Source organism: Nelumbo nucifera, chromosome 5 (genome assembly GCF_055504915.1).
Source record: "Nelumbo nucifera cultivar China Antique chromosome 5, China Antique-T2T, whole genome shotgun sequence".
Taxonomy (NCBI): Eukaryota; Viridiplantae; Streptophyta; class Magnoliopsida; order Proteales; family Nelumbonaceae; genus Nelumbo; species Nelumbo nucifera.
In genome coordinates, this window is record NC_142653.1 from 39,211,929 (window position 1) to 39,235,037 (window position 23,109).

The 23,109-nt window shown below is 39.6% G+C and overlaps 1 protein-coding gene across 2 annotated transcripts; it reads left to right on the forward strand.

The window, feature by feature from the left end:
* The first annotated feature begins 4,677 nt into the window (after positions 1–4,677).
* Positions 4,678–19,755, forward strand: LOC104606666 (RNA polymerase II transcriptional coactivator KIWI-like). Of its 2 annotated transcripts, XM_010271979.3 has the most exons (5): positions 4,678–4,965; positions 5,053–5,158; positions 19,261–19,283; positions 19,371–19,444; positions 19,578–19,755. In XM_010271979.3, exons 1-4 carry the CDS (start codon positions 4,840–4,842, stop codon positions 19,428–19,430), a joined length of 315 nt encoding a protein of 104 aa, XP_010270281.1. In that variant the 5' UTR covers positions 4,678–4,839; the 3' UTR covers positions 19,431–19,444; positions 19,578–19,755. The 2 variants fall into 2 exon arrangements, with proteins under 2 accessions (XP_010270281.1, XP_010270280.1); XM_010271978.3 differs by having other exon boundaries at positions 19,371–19,755.
* The last annotated feature ends 3,354 nt before the right edge of the window (positions 19,756–23,109 follow it).

The following is a 23,109-nucleotide window of genomic DNA, read 5'->3' on the forward strand; positions in this document are numbered from 1 at the left end:
TTTCTAATTTCTTTTATTTTTGCCCTTTTTTCTTAAAATCTATTGTTTTTCCTTTCTTCTCTTCTTTTCCCCACTCTTATTCTCTCTCTCCCAACTCTCCGAAATGAACAGCCGTGGCCTCCTGCTGTCTCACCTCGGCTTGCCACACCTACGCCTCCACTCTAAGTTGCGCCACTCGCTCTTCCAGCTCCGCGTGTCTCCTCGCTGCTTTCTCCACCTCCGCATCTTTTTCCCTCGGTCTTCGCGCTGCGCCCAGTAGCGCCCAGTAGTGCCTCTGCTTTCTCTCTGCTAATGTGCACCTCAGTTGGTCCCCCCTGAACTATAATACGTCGATACCCACTCGCGAGTTGTGAACTTCGGTCAGTAGGACTGAATTTTACAGAGCAGATATCTCTCTTACTGTGTTCTTGATGGGCCGAATCGACGAATGATTTAATTCCAAGTAAAGTGAAAATAAAAGAGCGAAAAACCAGTTCCACCCTCAAGCGCATTTTAGTAAGCTGTGCATCTCAGGCGAAAGAATACGGGAGTTGTGTTGCAAAAAAGGCTCCACAGGTTGAACAGGACATGTGTTTGAAAGAGTTTCATGCATTAAAATCATGCATGCAGAAGCTCAGAGGAAGAGTTTGAGATCAAATTCCTCCTTTCCCAATCTACTGTCATCCACTGAATTCCACAATTGCTGGTCATAAAGCTCAGAGACAATAAAATTGGAAACATACAGAAAACATACATTGTGTTAAATTGAGAATTTGATACAAGTGTAATGGCTTTTGTATGGAATGATATAGTCCTCCAAAATTTTCTTACTTGGCTATTGTTACTTCGGTATTTTCCCTTCTGTGTGACCTTAAAGTTCATAAGCAGAATTAAGTGACTAGCAAAATTCTACTATAACTTAAAAGACAAGAAAACTGAAATATGTCTGCAAAAGCATCAAGTTCACAACAGCCTAGCGTTGCTTTAGGTGGTTCTGGGACTCTATCTCATGTTTATATTCAGCATACTCCTCTAAGATATACAATTCCTGGTTCAAAAGGTCTATTCTATGACAGTGGAAATAAATTGCTGCTGTCAGTAACATCTGATCAGGTTTTTGCATGGAAAACTGTTCCACCTACTCCACCTGATTCTCCTAGCTGTGATTCTATAGGTGAAGGGCCTGTGCTTTCTGTTCGCTATTCTCTAGATGTAACGGTTTTAGCGATTCAACGATCAAATCATGAGATTCAGTTCAAGAACAGAGAAACTGGGGAATTGTAAAAACTAGTGGGCTGGATTTGTTCATAGATGTAGGTTAGAGTCTGAGAGCATACTGGGTATTTTTTGGATTTGCGATGTTGTAATTGTAAAAACTAGTGGGCTGGATTTGTTCACATATGAACCTGAGGTTAAAATTCCAAGCAGCAGTCGATTTGACTCTAATGCTTCTGTGGAGTCACAAGTTCCTCTTGCGGCAATTTCATCTGATGAAATGTACTATTCTGTATTTGCTCTCATTGAGGAAGAAATGGCTGGAGACCCTGCTTATTTGGTTGCTATCATTGTTGAGTATTTACAGAGTGTGGATGTGGAAAAACTCAAAGTACATCCAAATCTGTAGTTTTTACTGTACAACTGCTAGCCTGTAGTGATCGTTATGCAGAACTTATTCTCCTTGATATCAGATAGAAGAAAAGGGAGGAGAGAAAGGGGAAGGGAAAGAAGAGAGATCTGGGGAGAGAGAGAGTTGTGAGATCGGGGAAAATGAACAGTATTTTTCTTCGAATAGTAATTACAAGGGTAGTATGGGGATTCAAAAATACTGTAACAGTGGATTTCAAGGTTATAGTACAAGGGGGGGGGGTCTTTGTCGCAAAACAAAGTACAGGGGCTCTTTGTAATTTACCCTTGATTTTTTGTTATTCTTCTTTTTAGGGACATAGGATTTAGCTTTAACATTTCTTATTTTCCTCCTCTCATGGATTATGCCTTGTTTTGGGCTTTCCTTCAGGCTCAGTTTAGAAAGAGTAATACAAATGTGCATAGTGAAAATGCAGGTTTAGAAATACAAAAAACAGGCTTTGCACCATACATATTTGCATTTGTACTCTTTTTCCAAATTGAGCCTTAATGCAAATGCAGGTTTAGAAATACAAAACACAAGGCTTTGTGCTGTATATATTTGTATGTGCACTCTTTCCAAACTAAGCCTTATGTTCAATTTAAAAAGAATACAAATACAAATATATACAGTATAAATACATACAAAAGGGAAAATCTATGATGTGGAAAAAATATGATATGGGAAGAGTTTTGATCAATCAAAACCCACCCATGAATTTTGATAAATAACACTTGATTGGCTACCACGTTTATGATTTCAGTTGATTGGTCAGAAATTTTTCATATATCATATCTTTTCCATATCATAGTGGAACCCCAAATCTTAAATATAAAAGTTATTAGAGAAAGATGGCATGAGATTATAATACGTAATGTATCAATCCTATATCATTCATAGGGGCCCGATACAAACAAAAAGGAACGGTATATCATGTTTTTATGTACTGGACCTTCGTTGGAACGATATGTGTTAGTAGTAGGTTGCAAAATTTTGAACCTTGAGTGATGCAATTTAGCAATATAAAGCTTCTTCATTCAATGATAATGGTGTCGATACACCCTGGTGGCTCAAGAAAAATCACCAACAAAAGTTGAACAGTTAGTGTCACCTTTGAAATGGACATTGGACAAAGCTCAACTCAAGAGCAAATCAGATACTATGATAGAATACTTTAGCTTCAGCCATAAGAGGATCATGGGTGAATCAAGATAAGGGTTGCAAGTCTTTGTCCGATTTGAAGATTTTACACTACACCCAGGGCTAAGGTTTTGTTTAGAAAGAGTATAGATACAAATGTGTAGAGTGCAAAACCTTATATTTTGTATGGGGTTTCACTATGATATGGAAAAAATATGATATCTGAAAAACTTCTGACCAATCAACTGAAATCATAAACGTGGTAGCCAATCAAGTGTTATTTATCAAAATTCAAGGGTGGGTTTTGATTGGTCAAAACTCTTCCCATATCAAAATTCAAGTGTTATTTTCCCGTAAGACTTTTCAAATTCAAATTTGTTTCATTCATAATCTCATTAATCATTATCGTTAATTACTTATACAATCAAGGCAAGTTTTCATGTTCTAATTGTATTTGACACGCCATTGATTCTAGAATCATAATTTTGGGTATAAAAACTAAAAGTAGGTAATCTGAAGGTTAGTCATTGGTAGGGGTGGATTCGAGCCGAATAGTATCAGGCTTGAGCTCGGCTCGAGACTGTTCTACAAGGCTCGAGCTCGGTTCGAGCCAGAACCTTGAGTTCGAGCTTGATTTTGAGAAAAAAATATTTTATAAAAATAAAAAAATTATATATAAAAACATTTTTTATTTGATATTTAAAAAATTAAGAATTATAATAATTAATAATTATAAAATACTTTTATTATTATTTAAAAAATTCATAAGCTCGGCTTAGCTCGTGAGCCTCATGAGTCAAGCTCTAATAGGCTCGAGCTCGGCTCGTTTAATAATCGAGCCAGTGAGCCTGAACTCGGTTGAAACCGAGCTGAACTGAACTTGAATAATTCATGAAAAACTCGGCTCGTTGCCACCCCTAGACTCATTGGTAAAAGTCTACCACTGTAGTTCCGTACAATACTTATCTGAATCTCTATTTCTCTATTAATCAGTATTAATGTAGTTCCTGTACAATACGAACTAATGCTCAATCAGCTTTGCATGAGGCTTACACCATTTCTCACAAAGGGAAATAGCCACCTCAGTTGGGCCTGAATTCAGCAGATCTATATGATATGAATTCATGATTATCGCAACTCGGGCTTGGGCTTTGGAGATGATACTTTCATGAGGTCTATGGTGACGGTCATGGAATCCGATTCAGCCTCTCCTTATTATCTCTACCCTTTCGATAACTCAAGGAGCATTCTTGTATCATTCTCTTTAATATTGGAGACAATTATCTAATATGACAACTGGCCACCGAGAGCAAAGAATAAATACTGGTAAAAGATAATGAATATTTAATTTTGACATTTTCAATAGATAACTGACCGTTGTTTAATGGTAGGGACCAATTTAACAGTTTTTGAAAGTTTAGGTACTACAGTAACACGTTTGAAAGTTTGGGTACTAACATGACACTACCCCCAAATTTCAAAGTACTAAAGTAGGATTTTTCCTATTATATAATATCTATATATAATATATTAATATATATAATTTTATTTTTAATTTATTATATTATTTACTTTATCATTGCATGTATAAATAATTGTATACATCAAAATTCATATAAAATAAAATTTAAATATTTTTTAATTCATGTTAAATTTTCATTATTTTTTTCAAAATTTTTAAAAAACATAACTTGACCTGATCTGCGGCCTGATTTGGCCCAAAATTCGGCCCACAGACTAACCCAGCCCGTGACACGACACTACATATACAACATGGGCCCACACGGGTTCGAACCGCAATCGAACCCCAAAATATCTTAAAAGAGAGAAATACAACCCGACCCGCACTTTGCACGGATCACGCGCGGACTATGCCGTGCCGATCTAGCACGGCCCGATTTAGACGTCTATACGATCTCTGCCTCGACCGCGCGCTCTCTATCGAGTCTCGCCCCGATCCTAAAGCCATATGGATTGTATATTGATTGTAGTGCCCCCTCTCCCTCTCTCTCACTTCACATTTCTTCACAGGGTTTCATTTGAATTGAAACTGGTTCGGACTTCGGAAGGGAGCCGTAAAAAGAAGCAGAGAAGAAATGTCGAGAAGGTGGAAGAGGAAGGAAGAGGAGAACGCTTCTGATGGAGATTCCGATGGGGCGGGGCCGGCCAAGAAGACCTTCAAGAAGGGTTCCGACGATTCCGATGGCATCGTCGTTTGCGAGGTCTATTACTATTTCTCTTATTTGCTACATTTATAGAGCTTCTTCTTTTGTATTCCCTCTTCATTTTTCCTTTGTCCTTTGGTGAAGATTTCGAAGAATAGGAGAGTTTCAGTGAGGAGTTGGCAAGGGAAGGTCGTGGTGGACATTCGAGAGTTCTACGTCAAGGATGGAAAGGAACTGCCCGGGAAGAAAGGTTCGAGCTTTTTCTCATTCTATCGTTCGTGTTGTTTCTACGAAAGTTCTTCTTTCCTCTTACTTCATGCGTTTGTGCGAGACGCTTCTGTGTTTTGGAAATTTGAGGGTTCTGTAGGCTTTAGTAAAATGTAGTAAATATTTTAGGTACAACTTGTCATCCAACAATAGATTAGTTTAGGCTCTTTAAGGTGCCTCGCGCATCTTGGAATGTGAGGTTTAGAGTTAATTTCATGTGTTCTATTTTCGATCTGTGATATTATCTGTTATGGAATGGCCGCTGGGGAAGCACAGAGTGCCGAAAGAAAATTGTTGAGAGCAAACATTGAGCTTGTTCGGTAAAAAGCATGACCCTGAAGTTGGCCAAAGAAGAGAAAAAGGTTAAAAAAGTTATTATTAGCATTCGAAGGCAGGCGTTGATGACTGCAGAATGAATGAAGTGACATTCAAAATGGTGCTTGGATAAAATCATTACATCGCAATTGTAATGCATTGATATGGTTAGGGAATTTATTATATGTTAGGAGTGGTTCTTGATACATAATTGAAATGAAGGGATTGTTATGGCCAGTAGGTTTCTCTTTTCCTTTATTGGTTTTAAGGTATTTCATTATTGTGAAAAAAAAGAATGACAACGTGGAAAAAATCCTTATGTACAGAATATCTTTGTGTAACCAAGTCGTGTTACAGTTACAAATGATTGAATTGGACAAGGAGAAAACATGCAAATTTGTGTTGAGCTGTCTTTCTTTCTGAGGTAAAAAATGGAATTGATTAGTCTTGTAATAATGATCTAATAAAAGGGGAAGTGTTTGTTATTGTAGTGGGAATGCCAAAATGCTTGTATCAGGGGCAATTTTTGCATGGAGACAGGATTTAGAATCTGACATGTCTCCAAGACTATGATTTGGTAAGATGATAAAGCGTGGACTGAGGACATGTTTATTGAAAGTTTATACTATAGAAATAGTTCATATTTTTGAATTCTAACATTATATACCTACATAAAAGAAGTCTATAATGTTACCTTTTAACTAAGGTCTAAGGGGCTGTTTGATAACAGCCGAGGTTGTGAGCTCCTTATTGGCTAAAGCTTACAATACCACCCTCATTCCTCAAATATTTTATTATTTGATAATTTTACCCACTAAAAGACAAAGCAATAAATCATTCAGTTCAGACACTTCATCCGTTATCAAATGCCCCCACGTAATATTTGATATAATGATATCATTTGATACAAAAATGACATTCATCATGTACATTAGCTACTCATTTATGTCAAATAAGTTGGGAGATAAAAGTGGAAATGTTATGTAAAGTGTCCCTCAAGGATCCATAGAGTGTCAGAATCCAATTCCAATGCATGTTTGTGTTGGAGATGTCGTCTATCTAGCAGAGCCCATGCAACACTGGTTTGGGGGGGGGACCAATGAAGTACTAGTTGGATAATGGGTGAACTGCGGGAAGATCATGTAGTTGGGGTGAAGAAGTTGATCTTTGTTAAGAAGGTTTACAAGATGCTTGGGTAGGGTTTGAAGGACCACTGAACTAGTAGGTGAGGGGAATCCTAGGAGCTCCAAGAGGGTGGAAGAAAGGATGGAAAGGTGTATGTTTTGGTAAGTGGGAGGCTGGTCAGTTTTTGATTGTTGAGGCTTGACACTTGCGGCCTGGTTTGTATTTTGGTGGATGCTTTTCTCAGTCTCTCAGGAAGCCAACTAGAGAAGGCATTCCACGTAAGTGGATAGGCTATGGATTAACTGGTTCTAGCAACCCAGCAACAAGGCCATTAGCAATCATGAGGCATGGCACATGTTTTATTATTTCCCTTCTTGTTTTTGTTAAAGACATTTTTATACTAACATGCTGATAAGATCACTTCGATATTCTGAAAACCTGAGCTGGTTCGAGGGAGGTCACCCTCCTGAAAACAGAGTAGGGTAGAGGAGAAGAAGAAGAGAAAGGAAGAAGAGAGGAGGAGAGATGGAGGAGATCAGTAGGGTTTTATTTTTCATGCCCAGAATCGGTGAGGTAATACAATACTTATACTCTCTCTTCAGCCTCTCCTGCACATGGCTTGACTGAGATGGATAACTAACTGGAGGGACGTGGCCCCCTCACGTAAACAAACCTCAGTGGCGGTTGCACATGGGAGATCGAGTGCTTCTCTCGTGCTTGGCCTGGCTGCTGCATGTCATGGGCCTGGGTCTCCTGTGATGGGCCCGAATGGGTAGTTGAGGGCCTATCAGTCCTACCCTCTTCAAGAAACACCTTGTCCTCAAGGTTGGTGTGAGGATATTGGTCTTTCAGTTTGTCATAGCCCTCCCATGTGGCATCTTCTGGTGGCAAGTTCTTCCACACGACCAGGGCCTGCTTGTGTAACTTCTTGCCCATTTTGACCCACCTTATATTTCTGATTTGTTGTGGCTCAATCAATATGTCCCCGTCTTCAGTGAACTGTGGGAGGGTTGGGCTGACCTTAGTGGCATGGTTCAAAGTATCGATACGATATGCCCGATATGAGGCGTATCGTATCGTATCTTTTGAAACGCCTGTTTCCAGGTGTTTAGGACCCCCAATTTTTTTAATAATAAAAAGCATGTTAAAAGCTTCCCAAAAAAACAAAATGTGAAAAAAAACTAAAAAAAATAAAGTTCCGGCCGTTTCTAAGTACTGATACGATACGACCGAAACTCGTATTGTATCGATACTTTGAACCTTGCTTAGTGGTAGGACTTAGACATGGTTTCAGCATGCTGACATGAAAAACTAGGTGTAATTTCGAGGAAATAGGAAGCTCCAGTTTGTAAGCTACTTGCCCTACTCGTTCAATCACCATGAATGGGCCAAAATACTTAGGAGCTAGCTTCTGGCAAACCTGTCGGGCTACCGAAGCTTGTTGGTAAGGCTGGAGTCTTAAGTAGCCCCAATCCCCCACTGCAAATTCAAGCTCTCGATGATTGTGATCATAGGCTAACTTCATGCGCTGTTGGGCTTTTTGCAAATGCAGCTTGAGGGATCTCAAAATCTCATCTCTATCCAATAACTGGGCTTCTACCTCAGCCACTGTAGAAGTCCCCTTCTCGTAAGGAAGCACAGCTGGAGGATTTCTCCCATAAACTATTTTAAATGGACTGGTCCCTGCTGAAGCTTGGTATGTGGTGTTATACCAATATTCAGCCCATGGAAGCCAGTAAGCCTACTGTTTGGGCTTCTCTCTGATGAAACAACGCAAGTAAGTTTCAAGGCAACGATTGACCACCTTGGACTGCCCATCTGTATGGGGGTGGTAGCTGGTGGTGTGAAGCATATTTACTCCTTGAGCAGAAAAATAAGAATCCCAGAATTTGCTCGTAAAGAGGGGGTCTCTGTTGGTCAAGATAGAGTTCGGAGTGCTGTGCAATTTGGCTACCTCTTGGACATAAGCTTGAGCCATTGTGGAAGCTGTGTACGGCTGTGGTAGCGCCAAGAAATGAGCATATTTGCTCAGGCGGTCCACAATCACCAGGATCACCGACTTCCCTGCTGATTTAGGCAACCCAGTAATAAAATCTATGGTAATGTCTTACCATACTTGTTCTGGTATGGGTAAGGGCTGAAGTAGACCTGCAGGAGACTGGATACTATACTTGTGCTGCTGGCATATGTCACAACAGGCCACATAACTCTAAACCATACGTTTCATTCCCCTCCAGTAGTAATGGCTCACTATCCTCTTGTAGGTTCTGAGTCATGAAATAGCTCTTCCTTCTGATACTCTGATTTGCTGGCTACTACCACACGACCTTTATAGAAGAGTGTAGTACCAGTTATGGAATACCCTGGCACTAAAGTGGGACCCTTGCTCCATTGGGATCGGATCTGGCTGAGTTTTGGATCTGATTGTGCCTCCTGCTGGATGAGGTCATACAAGGGGTAATTGGGTTTAGACAGGCCCATCCGCTGGAAATCTTCTACCCTGGATAGTGCATCTGCAACTGCATTTGAAGGCCCAGGTTTATATTCAATATGAAAATCGTAACTCAGAAGTTTGTAGGCCCATTTTTGCTGTTCTGGGCTGAGAATCCCCTGCTCCAATAAATGTTTAATGCTTCAGTGATCGGTTTGCATCGTAAATCTCCTTCCCAGAAGGTACGCCCTCCATTTGTGTACTGCTAAGGTAATCGCCATCAACACTTTCTCATATGTGGACTTGGCTTGGGCCTGGGCTGATAGAGCTCGACTGAAGAAAGCCAATGGTTGCTCATTCTGCATTAAGGCTGCACCAATCCCCTTCCCTGAAGCATCAGTTTCCACCACAAATTCTTTATTGAAATCTGGAAGAGCCAAGGTGAGAGGCGATGTGACTGCCTTCTTAAGAGATTGGAAGGCCCCTTTTGCTGCCTCGTCCCATGTAAAGGATTGTTTCTTCAACAACTTAGTGAGAGGTGCGGGCAACATACCATAACCGGCTATGAAACATCTGTAGTAACCAGTCAGTCCAAGGAACCCTCTAAGTGACTTTTGTTGACCATGCTTGAAAAACTTGTCCGGGTCTGTACAAACTTTTCCACATGTTATTATATGCCCAAGGTAATGAATATGGGTCTGTCCAAAGGAACATTTAGTGGGCTTGGCAAACAAGGAGTGCTGCCTAAGTAGGTCCAGAGTGCGACACAAGTGTGTCAGGTGTGAGGCCCAGGTGGGGCTGTAGATAAGTATATCGTTGAAGAAAACCAATATATAGCGTCACAAATACGGTCTGAAAATGTCATTCATGAACCGTTGAATGGTAGATGGTGCATTGGTTAAACCAAATGTCATAACCACAAATTTGTAGTGCCCATCCGAGGTCTAAAAAGCCGTCTTATTTATATCTTCTAGGTGGACTCGGATCTGGTGGTACCCAGACTTGAGATCCAGTTTGGAGAAGAAGAGGGCCTGGCCCAACTTGTCAAACAATTCTTCTATCAATGGAATGGGATATCGGTCCTTCACAATGATGTTGTTGAGGGCTTGGTAGTCAACACAAAATCTCCATGTCCCGTCCTTTTCTTTACTAGTAAGACAAGTGAGGAGAACAGGCTGTTACTGGGCTGAATGAACCCTTTATCCAGGAGTTCTTGGGATCATCTTATCCATTTCTACCCGTTGATAATGTGGGTACCGGTATGGGTGGGCACTTGTGGGAGGAGCACCCGGTTGGAGTACAATCCGGTGGTCTAGCTGTCTCGAGGGGGGGAGAGCAGATGGCTCTTGGAATACGTCCTCGTATTCGCTCAGGAGCTGTTGGAGTTGGTCTTGCTGCTCCGGGTTTCGGGTTATAGTATCATCAACAGTCAATGTCGGCCCAAGAGGCATGGGGCTCATACTCATTAGCAAGGGGGTATCCAAGTATTGACAACTCTTGAGAATGAGATGGGGAGGTTCGGCTGTAGCCGAGACAGGTCTGGTTCCCCTTAATATGCAGGTGAGTCCTTCATGTTGGAACTGCATTCTAAGGTCAGCCCAATTGCACATTACTAGGCCCAATTGTTGAAGCCATTCGATGCCCAGAACTATATCAGCCCCTGAAAATTCAAGGGGGTGCAGGTCTATAGTGAAGAGGTACCCCTGAATTTTAAGCCTAACTGATTTACATTTTCCCTCACATCTGATCCCTTGCCCACTGGCTACGTTAACAACAAAGGGAGCTATGGGTTCCACATCCAACCCGAGTCTCCGGGTCAACCCGGGGGTGATAAAATTTAGAGAACTTCCACTATCGATTAGGATAGCCACTTTTTGGGCCTGAACCCACCTTTCCACCCTCATGGTACGTGTGCTCTGATATCCCGATAGAGCTTGCAAAGAAATCACATAATATTCAATTTCCGTAGTTGGGATTGCTTCATTGGTTCCAACTTCCGGTTCCCGTTCATCGTTGGCATCCTCCTCTTCAACCTGCAATAGGTAGAGGTGTGGGGTCTTGCATCGATGCCCTTGGGTAAATTTTTCGTCACAATTGTAACACAACCCTTTTTCTCAATGGGCCTGCATCTCGGTCTAGGATAACTTCTTGTAAGGTACTACCATGGTCCCAGGGTTCTTGGGTGTTGGGGCTTCTGGTTTAGTGCCCGGGGTGGGAAGTAAGGGTCCTGGAGCTGAATCTTCTCGACTGGGTGGGGTTCGTAACAGGGGTCCAACCGCTGGACCAATCAGTCTAGTGGTTTTTCTTAATCGGTTTAGCTTGTCTTCTTGGAGTTTAGGTAGCTTGATAGCAGAGATAAGAGTTGAAGGCTGCAATGCTTTTACTTCAATCCTTATGTTTTCCCGTAAACCCCCGATGAAACAGCCAACCAGAGCCGTTTCCAGCCAACCATGCACATTGGTGGCTACTCTCTTGAACTTAGTCTGATACTCCCGCACACTACCAGTCTGTTTGATGCGGGACAAGGATTCATCAAAATTTTCATACCCAGATGGTCCGAACCTCACTCGTAAGGCTTCGGTGAAGTCCATCCAAGTAGTCTGGGGGTGTGTTTTTCGGTACCATTGGTACCACATAATGGCCTCTCCATCGAGGTGGATAGAGGCAATAGGCACTCGTTGGTGCGCCGGGGTCTCATGATATTCAAAACACCGTTCAGCCTGATAAATCCAAGGTACCGGATCATCATCTGAGTAAACTAGGAATATGATCTACGTCATCTTGCCTGGGGAGATCCCGCCACGTCTACCCGTGTTGCTACTGGATCCTTCCGCTTCTGGTTCCCTCGCCATGGGTGGGGATAGTTGCTCGAACTGCCCCACCAGTGCCGACAAGGTCTCCTTGATGTCCTTCAGTTCTGATGTGGTTTGGTGAACTTCTACTTCAATTCGATCAACACGATCATCTACTGCAGTGGATCTCGTATTAGTCATCAGTGCTAAGCTCTGATACCAGTTGATAAGATCATTTTGATATTCTGAAAACCTGAGCTGGTTCGAGGGAGCTCACCCTCCTGAAAACAGAGTAGAGTAGAGAAAGGAAGAAGAGAGAGAGGAGAGATGGAGGAGATCAGTAGGGTTTCATTTTTCATGCCCAGAATTGTGAGGTAATACAATACTTATACTCTCTCTTCAGCCTCTCCTGCACATGGCTTGACTGAGACGGCTAACTAACTGGAGGGGCGTGGCCTCCTCACGTAAACAAACCTCAGTGGCGGTTGCAGATGGGAGATCGAGTGCTTCTCTCGTGCTTGGCCTGGCTGCCTTTTTAGAGTATACCATAAAACTGTATTTTAGAAGTTTAATTAAATTCAACAAGGTTAATGTATTGAGAAATAACAATTAGCTTCAAAACCAGATGTAGGATCATGGTATAAGCATAGCTTGTTAAATGGGGTACCCATATCCATATCCCTGCCTGGAATATTAGGAAATAGAGAATTCTATCTTTGTTTCTGTATCCGTCTCTGTTAGTTTCAGCATCTGGGAATAATAGCTTATAGCTTGCTATTTCTCTGGATTAATGTTTAAATTTTTTGTCTTTTTCCTTTAGTATAAAATCTAGTTTTCCCCCAACTTTTTGAGTTACTTTGATCTTTTTATTGCCTATGGTGCCTTCATTTTCCTTCTTGATTGGTATGGCAGTATGCTATTTTGCTATTTGATTGGGGATACAAAAGTAGGGTTTTGGTGCTTCTTGTGTCACAATTTGTGTGCATCCTTTTGGAAGTTTAGTGTTTTTCTGGGGTGGTTTGTTGACCCTCCTTTGGTCAGTTACATTGGTGTTTCTCCCTTTCCTGTACATACCTTTCTTTGTTACCTTTCTCACTTTTTGTCATCCATACATATTTTTCAAGAATTTGAAGTGTACAGAAACATAGTTTGTTCTTGATAAAGGTAGACTGATACTTCTAGAGTTGTTAAGTAGACCTTTATTAATGACTAAGTTGGTTATTAATTATTATCTACTTATATCATTTTCTAGAAAGGTTGATGGATGAATTGGAGCTTCAGGTTGCAAAATAAATAAATGAATAGGTGGAAGTTAGTAAATTGTGTATTACTTGTTACGGAAATCAAATCTGAGAGAACATTTTGCTACTACTTCTTGGTTCTGGGGAGAATCTGAAACATAGTGGATATGAAAAAATTGAAATGGTTACAAATAATGGAGCATGAAGTTCCAGGCTGACATTGGGGCTCAGTCTCTTAATTGAATTTGCCATGGTTAATTGGGATTTTTGGAATATTATAGGACGTGATATTTGCAATACAAGAATCATGTTCCTATTATGTTAAGTGGTTAGATTTACTGGGAATATTGGAGACTAAGGTCAAAATGGAAATGTGGATTAGGTGAAGATTAGTTTATGATTGGGAATTGGACTGTAGTCAAATTTGTTAGTAACTGCAGAGTTGGTTGTTGGTATGGCTTTGTTAATGTTTTTTCATCACTAACAGATCAAGCATCTGTATATGGATAAGGTTTGTTGTTAACATTAGCAAAGCTGAGCAAACATTTGCTTAGGAACCCTTTTTGTTTGCATTCAACAAGCTACCCATGTAGGGGGAAAACCACCTATCAATTTCCAAGAATGTTTGCTCTGGTTGCTGATTTATGTATGGATGACTTTGGGTTTTGACTTTTGAGGAGATTTGTATGGGGTGACAGGACAACTTGTGAATGGGTGGTGGGTGAATCCTAGAAGTGTGACAACAAACCATTGCAGAGATATGGAGCAAGTGCAGAATTTTGTTTTTCAGGATCAAAGCTTTGCATTGTAGAACAAATTATAAATAGGTAGTGGATGGATCATTGAAGTGGAATAAACCTCTCTAACAATAACATGGAGCAAGTGAAGAATTTTTCTTTAGAATATGAAACCTTTCATGAGACTATGGTACAAATAATTGGTGGTGGATAGATTTTTAAGCATGGCAATCTTTTCAAACAACATAGAGCATGTCAAGAGAGAAATATTTTAAGATCTTTCACTGTCTACATTAAAATCTCATTTTGAAGAAGGGGTGGAATTAAAAGCAGAGGACTGTTGTCGTCTATGATTACTGATAACTCAAGTAGGTTCTTTCAGAGCTGAGGATGAAAAGCCTCAGAATATCCACTCACTTGAAACTCACTGCTTACATTGCCACTTGCCAGTTCTTCTGAATTCTGGAAAATTTCCATATCCTTTGGATGCAGTGGATTGATAGAATTGCCAGTTCTTCTGAATTCTGGAAAATTTCCAATTGGATTGTTTAAGATAAAGCAATCTTGAAAGTGGATTGATAGAATTGGGTCATAAAGCACTTAATGGGAGCCATTTGTTTTTTCTTCTTTGATGCAGTGGCAAGGCATTGCTGGTAGAGTATGTAAGGAGCAGCAAAGGCAGTGAATACAATCTGGGTCTGGAGAAGAGGGTGCTGAAACAGGGGTTGAAAGTGTAGGGTTGGGACAAGTCTCAATAATTGATGGGTCTGGAGAAGATACTTCCATGGAAGTTGCAGCCAACAAGGTTGTTGTGGTCGATGTGTTGAACAAGGTAGACAACAATGGGGTGATCGTGGGGGAGGACAGCAATAAAGATAATAATTTGGAGTGTACAGAAAAGTGAAAGGTAATACAGGCTCAAATGAGAGAGAAATTTGAGGGAGGGGGGTAGGGAGGTGACAATGAAGAAACAAGGTGATGATAACTTTGTGGTTGACTATGAAGTTCTGGAGCAGGAAGATCTAAGTGCAGATAGGGCAAAAATGAAGACATTTCTTCAAACACTCCTGCAGTGGTGATAAGCCTGACAAAGGATTGTGATGTGGGTGTACATGGGGAGGATTAAACATAAGGTGTTGAATATGATAGTCAGTATAAAGGGAAGTCTGGCTATAATATTGAAATTAGTAAATTGTGTGTTCATTTGGGTTGGGGGGGGGGTGATTTTCAGAATGCTGCTTTAGAACATGCTGTTAAGGGCCTGCGAATAGGATCTCGTCACAGGTCGGTTAACGGGGAAAACTTCGTGTTTTCCCTTGTTTCTCCCTTTTCTCGAGGAACCTATCTTTAGCGCCTTTATGGTGATTTGTTAAAGAGATCACCAACTCTCCTCTGCTCTTTCTTGACTGAAATTATTGATAGATTTATTGAATAACATATGCTCCTTTAAATGGGAATTACAAGAGTCCTTCTTAAGGAAACTTTCCAAAAAATATTAAGAAACTTTCTAAAAGACATAGGAAATAATAATGCTACTGCCTAATTAATAGGAACACTGAATTTAGCTAAGAGATAAGATAGGAACACTGAATCTAGCTAAGAGATAAGATAGGAACACTGAATCTAGCTAAGAGATAAGATAAGATAGGAACACTAAATCTAACGCCCATTACTTCTGTTGTCTGCGGCTATATTCCTTTCCAACAAAAGCATCCACAATATTACTCCCCTCCTGGACTAAGAGCTTGTCCTCAAGCTCGAATTCAGGATAGGTGTCTTGAAACACAATCAAAGGAATCCAGGTAGCTTCAGCCAATGGTAAGCTGGCTCATTCCACTAGAACCTCAACAACACCTTGATTCATTCTGGAACGAACAATAGACTGAGGTTGGGGAATGATTTTGCCCTCCTAGATCGGGCTCCAATGAAGAGGGTTCATCCTCATCTTCCTCTTGTTCCACCAGGAGGCAGAAAAGTCTCTTGCACTTGTGCCCTACTGAGTGAAGTTCATCACAATTAAAACACTGCCTCGCCCTATCTCAACCCTGGACAAGTGCTTAATAGGGGGTGCAAGAACGTTGCTTCCCGCACTGGATGCCGGTCTAGAATTGTTGCTCGTCTGTGGTTTCTATTCTTGGCTGGCTGCTGAAGATGGAGCCATTCCGAGTGGTTTCGGGGCTGCCCATGTTGTTTGAGGCCGCCCTATACTGATACTTTCGCGGTTGAGTTGCAATTTGCATTCAAAAGCGCGAGCCAGATTCATAGCAGTAACCAGATTGGGGGGATTTTGCATCTCCACATCAACCCTCAAAGTTTCTGCTAACCCCGCGGTGAACATGTCAACCTGTTGGTCTGGTCGTACCGAAGATGCTCTTGCAAGGAGGATCTGAAACTGACGCTGATACTCAGCCACAGTTCCAGTCTGTTTGAGGTTGATTAGTTCGCCTAATGGATTGCTTGTTAATGGGGGCCCAAATCTGAGAAGGCAGTAGGATTTGAATTGGGTCCAACTGAGCCCAGGTTCCTCCTGCTCCAATTTATAAAACCAGAGCTGCGCCTCCTCAATCATGTGGAATGCGACTAAGCCTACCTTGTCTTTGTCCTCTGTCCGTTGGTTGCGGAAGAACTGCTCACATTTGTATAGCCATCCCAAAGGATCTCCAGCTCCATTATAGGAAGGAAATTCCAGCCTGTTGTATTTGGGAATGATCGCGGTTCCCTGGGCAACGACCTGCTGCTCGCCGGATGATTCTGCCATGTCTGGTCGGCAGCCGTCTGTGGTTGCAGCCCCTTTTGAACTCTTTTCCTTGTTGGAAAAATATAACTCCATCAAGCACCTCAATTCTCGGACGTCGTCCTTGATCTCGCGCACCTCCTTACTGTTTTCCACGAGTTTGTGTTCCAGATCATGAACCCTAGTCTTCAATTGCTCAAAGTCACCCATGATGCCTTGCTCTGATACCAAATTGTTAAGGGCCCGCGAATAGGATCTCGTCATAGGTCGGTTAACGGGGAAAACTTCTTGTTTTCCCTTGTTTCTCCCTTTTCTCGAGGAACCTATCTTTAACGCCTTTATGGTGATTTGTTAAAGAGATCACCAACTCTCCTCTGCTCTTTCTTGACTGAAATTATCGATAGTTTTATTGAATAACATCTGCTCCTTTAAATAGGAATTACAAGAGTCCTTCGTAAGGAAACTTTCTAAAAAATATTAAGAAACTTTCTAAAAGACATAGGAAATAATAATGCTACTGCCTAATTAATAGGAACACTGAATTTAGCTAAGAGATAAGATAGGAACACTGAATCTAGCTAAGAGATAAGATAAGAACGGAACACTGAATCTAACGCCCATTACTGCTGCTGTCTGCGGCTGTATTCCTTTCCAACAAAAGCATCCACAATACCTGCTTATATTGGTCTAGAGGATTCATACATTATTAAAGTTAATTTGGGCCAGGGGGGTACTAATGGTTGCATGAAAATTGAATCACGGAACAAAAACATCAGAACCTGATTCATCATCATCATCATTATCATCTAAGCCTTGTTATTTCCAGGCTCAAAGGTGGTTTTTGTGGTGTTGGGCAGTGGAAAAAGGTCAAAAGGATTTGAGGAAGAAGATTATGAATATTCTGCATAAAAAAGTAATGTTGCAAAATAAGTAAAGCTGAATTCTTCTATTGATTTGCAAGGTGCCAACTGGCTGGTTGGTAAGGTCTCCTGCTGGTTGTAGCGGAGACTTGGGATCGAATCCTGCCTGCACCTGGGTTGGGGGGGGGGGTTATTGGTTGGGGGATGGGCTACCCCCTGTTGTGTAGCCCGTGGAGCAAAAAAAGAATTCCTCTATTGATACTCCACTGTAAGGGAAGTAGCAGATTTTGTTAAACGTAGATGAATACAGAAAGCATGACTTAGTTGAAGGGGAAAGACTTAGAAGTGATCATGACAAGATTTCCTGGACCTCTTATCATTCAACATAAGATTTAATGGACAAGATGCAAGAGATACATGGTCCATCAATGGAAATGCTTTGAAGAAGAGAAAGGAGTCAAGAATATCATCAGTCAATTATGAAAAGTAATGTTGGGAAAATGAGGTTGGAGAATGTTCAGAAGTTGAGGAGAAACTAGAGCAAGATGAAGAGGGGGGGGGAGCAATTTATAATGTATATATAATAGATAAGAAGGAAGACTTAAGAAGGGTGTTGGAAAAAGAAAGTTGAGGTGGGTTTGAAGCTGGGTTTGTTCTTTTTAGTGGTGAGGAGTCTGCTAGAAAAGTGTTTATGGAATTACAGGAGAAAGAAAAAATTTAATGTTCTTAAATTCTATTTAGATAGTTCTAAAAATGTAGCTAGAGATGAGTTTGGATGAGCAATTAATTGGAGAGACTATAGAGAGTGTAGAATTGTTGGTTGGTTGATTTGGATGGATGAGAAGAGGGGATATGTTAAAGGGAAAAAAGAGATGAGAAAGGGTGATCTTTTGTTCAAAAAGATGATTCATAAGATTAGAAGATTTTTGGATTTCTGGCAGGCATAGAAACTACTGAAGTGGTAAGGTAGGAACCAGGAAGTAGGGGAAGAATCTATGAGCTTGAGAGGAGCGTCGGAGCATCATGGTCTGATTGTTGTTTCTTGGTTTAATTGGGTGTTGAGTAGTTTTTTGAAGGCAAATGCTCAGTTTTCTTCTTTTTTGTGGTCATTTTGTTTAATTTGTGCTTAATTGTGTTTACGTCTTTTGTTTGGCGATTTCTTATCACCACTTCTTGCATTATCCTTTTTATATTTTAATAATTTCTATTTTACTACAAAAAAAAGATGTAACAATCTTGAGATGGATGCACTGTAAAAGATTAAGATGTTGATCTTGAAGAAGGTGTGAAAAGAAGCAAAATAAATAAATAAATGATAAAAGAGTAAGGTTCTAGGAAGGAATTTGCAGGAGGTTTATGTGGAATTGTGGATGGAAATAAGTAGTTTAATCAGTCATTTTTAGGATAAAAGAAAACAAGTATGAAAATACAAGCATTGCTTTGAATTTTCTTTGTGAGAGTTTATATGAACATGTATAGACTTGCCTTTTAGAGAGGATCACCAAAAAGTAAGATTAGATGAAAGTCTCAAGTTAGTTTTCAATGATTGGTTGTGGGCTGATCTAAACCATAGACGATGAGATGTTCATCCTGGAGGTCATGAATATATTCTCTCCAAGCACATGGAAATCCTGCACTGCCTATGCTAGAGGAAAACCATCCAGACAAATAATGCATGTCCTCCCTATTTCCAAGTACAAAGGAAGCTGGTAATCTTTTGACAATAAAGAGATAACAGTATAGGCACATTGGATAACTCTAGCTTAAGTTGACCAATTGCTTTATCTCCTACTTGAATTTAATGATTTTATAATTGACTGTACTAATGGTTCTGATTTCCATTGTACCAGGTATCTCTCTAAGCATGGACCAGGTAATCTCTCTCTCTCTCTCTCTCTCTCTCTCTCTCTATATATATATATATATATATTTGAATGACCTTTTCTTTTGCATTCTGCAGTGGAAAATTCTTCGGGATCATGTAGATGAAATTGACGACGCAGTTGCTGAAAATTCTTGAAACAGTTGGAGAAGGTATGGTTATACCCAAGGAAATGGGAAGAATGTAGCTTAAAGACATGGGTATGAAAGTTATGTGGATAATTTGTAATTACATAGCAAGTAATTGTACTCGCTAACTGGATCAAGCTGCTTTTGTGTAATGTAGTTATCTTGCGGGGCAACTAAGGACTTGCTTTTATGTCTAAGAAATCAAGCTGCTCGCCAGTTAGGGGCTTGATTTTAGATGCATCACTACTGATTGCTGTATTATTCCCTAAGAAATTGATTGAGAAATGTGCTAAACAGATCAAATGGTTACTAATGAAACCACATGCTTTCATGGATATCTGTATAGAATTAAGAGCCCATTATCTGATAGGTTTAACTGTTTAAGAGAATAAGAGCTACCATCTTGCTTGGGTTTTGATGTTTGTGGTATTTCAACTTAAGCCCTCTTTTGCCCCGTCAGCAAAAACGCTTTGATAGTTTGCCAACAAGCCTTTATGAATTATGATTCGTCTTGAAATCTCCATTCTTATCTACAAGAGACAGTCTGTTCATCACTACTAACTGAAGCAAGGAACAATTAATTGACTGCCCAGAGGATGGACTTAGGCTGCGTTTGGGAATGCTTCTCTGAAGGGCTTTTTGTGCTTGTTGCATTGCAAAAGCTAAAAGCCAATCAAAAGAAGCGGGAAAAAAAACTCCATTTGGCTTAAGCTGGGGACCCGAACTCAGAACTTATAGTTTACATTGTTATTAATGATTTGTCCATTGGCCGACTAGCCCAATGGGCTTGCTCAGTCCGGCCCGTTTTGAGGCATTTGATCTTAGGCTCAGGTTGTAAGTGCTAGGCCTAATTATTTTTTGGGTTAGGCTGGACTTTTTAAATTAGTTTGGACTGAATTCGTGCCTAACCCGAAAATAACTTTGTATATTGTATGTGATGTTTTTTTAAGGTGCATATTTGTATCTTCGGCAGCAACATTTTTTATGTACAAAATGCAAGGTTCAAAGTGTCGTAAGAAAGGTAATTTTAAGAGACATTGAGATATATTTTGGAAATGTATAGATACAGAAGAAAAATGAAGATACGTATATATGTTAGAAAATCCAAAAAAAAAATTATTAAAAAATATTAATAACAATAAAAATGAGTTTTGTTATTATAAGTTTATAACTAATTTATTTAAACATAAAAATAAGGTTCTAAATATTGACACACTTGATACGCTAGTGGGGACGTATCGGGTAGTATTGGTAACTTTTTTTTTATTTTTTTCAAAACCAGTTCAGGGGGTCGGTTTTAGTCTCCTCTACCCCTTGAACCGGTCAGAACCCCGATACACCCTTTGTAGGGGCGTATTGGGTGCTCCCGAAATGATACATACTGGACAATATGGGCCGATATGTGTTGATATTTTGAACATTGCATAAAAACCATACTTTAATGATTTATATACAGTATCGAGACATAATTAATAACCATTAAAAATAATAGAACTAAAATGTATGTGTGTATATATATACTAATATTTATTATATATATTTAGAGAGAGAGATTTAAATAATATTTATTATGTATATAAGTTAATATATATACCTTGTTTTTTAATAAATAAATATAATTGATACTAATCTTATTATTATATAAATTTTAATAATCAAATTTTAGCATTTGTTGGAAAACATCTACCAAGACAAGAAAGATACAGTCGTATTTGGCAAGTCTTTCCGTGTGGGCTTCGGGTTGTTTAGAAGCTTGGAAGCCTAAATTTTGGGTTTTTTTTTTCTGTTTGGCAATGGAAAAATCTATTGGAAAAAAGCTCTAGCCCATGAGAAATGTCAATAACCTGAATTTGGGCTTTTTCAGGAAGCTTCAAATGAAGTTTTTACAATCTTTTAGCATCCTGTTTTCTTCGAACGTGTGGCACAATGCACACGCTTGGAAGAAAATGTGTTATCTTTTCACAAAAAAACTATTTGAATGTGTAAGTGGGACCTACCAATGATGTGGGGCCCACCTTGAAAAATGCATGTGGGTCCCACATACATGTCTACACATGGACTCACATGCGTGTCCACCAATGACATGTGGGGCCCACCATGAAAAATGTATGTGAGCCCCTCATACATATCCACACATGGACCCCATATAAATGTCCACCAGTGGTATGTTGGGCCCACCTTGTAAAATGTATATATGCCCCACATACATGTCTACTAATGGTGTGTGGAGCCCACCTTGCTAAATGTATGTGGGCCCAACCTATATGTCCACACATGGACTCCACATGCATGTCCACCAATAGAATGTCGGGCCCACCTTGTAAAATATATATACGCCCCACATACATGTCCACCGATGGTTTGTGAGGTCCACCTTAGTAAATGTATGTGGATCCCACGTGTTAAATAAAATGTTTGTTAGCCTACATACAAAACATTCATATATACATAACACACATTTTTATCATATTATGAGATTTATGAAAAATATTTCAATTAAAGTCTTTGATCTTTTAAGATCTATTTACAAAACTTCACCCTGCCTTTTAAGTATCAGATCTTATAACAGATCTTTTGGAAAAGACTTGCCAAACAAGCATTTCTTTAAGCATAAAAAATTACGGTGGTATGATAAATAATTAATGTTGTAATAGTGGTTAATCAATTATTGTCATGATCAAATGACTAGGGTTCTGGAAGACGGTCCATCTTTATAAAAAGAAGACGTGCACGTTCGCATGCTTTACTTTCGTCGAAGAAAACAAAACACCTTTTCCGCCGGATGGAAACTGCAAAGCTCTATTCCTATTAAGTAACATTTGTCTCTTTTCCACCTATTAAGCAACTAAAAGCTCTATTCCTTAATTGGGTCCTTTGATTTTGACTGATCAAAGCAATCAGACAGAGAGAAGGAAACGAACAAATGAGGAACAAGAGAAGTGGGAGAAAATTTCATACAACGAGTGGCTTCTTTAAAATTATATTTGGTTTGAAGGAAAATGTAGGGAAATGAAGGAAAAGGTATGGAAACCTTTACAAATCTTGTACTGGTTTTCCTGTCTTTCCCTTCCTTTCCTTACCTCCTTCAAACCACAAACATAGCCTAAAGGTGATTGTTTAGCATTAAAACTTGAACCAGGCTTCTTCTCTACCTAGGCCAAGAGTTCAGTTCTATGGGAAAATGGGGCCATGAGGAACAGGTTTAGGTCTCTGTCCATTGAACCTGAAATAGGGCAACGTAAAGCCCAGTATTTGTCATATTTATTGTTTTGCAAAAAAGAAATTTTGGAGGAAAAAAATGAAAAATATGGCAGGGTTGAAGGTCTTCCTGTTCCTGACCCAATAAAAAATAACAATTATTAAATTTTAATCCCTTAAATCATTTCTTACTATTTAAACCCGTGTCTTTTATTGATTGTGTATGTATTTTTGGTTTCAAAACTGAAACCAAAAACATAAACATGTTTTTAGAGAACTTAAGTTAAAAAACATGACTTGTTTTTAGAAACAAAATCATCTTCATCTTGTTTTCACTTTTTAATACAAAAACAATATTAAAAGACTTATTTGTTTTGACAATTATAAAACAAATGAAAACAAAAACATTCATTAATTTTTGGTGTGCTTTTGAGGAAGGTTATTTTTTTTTTTTACTTCATAAATTTATACAAATTGAGCAAGCCAACATA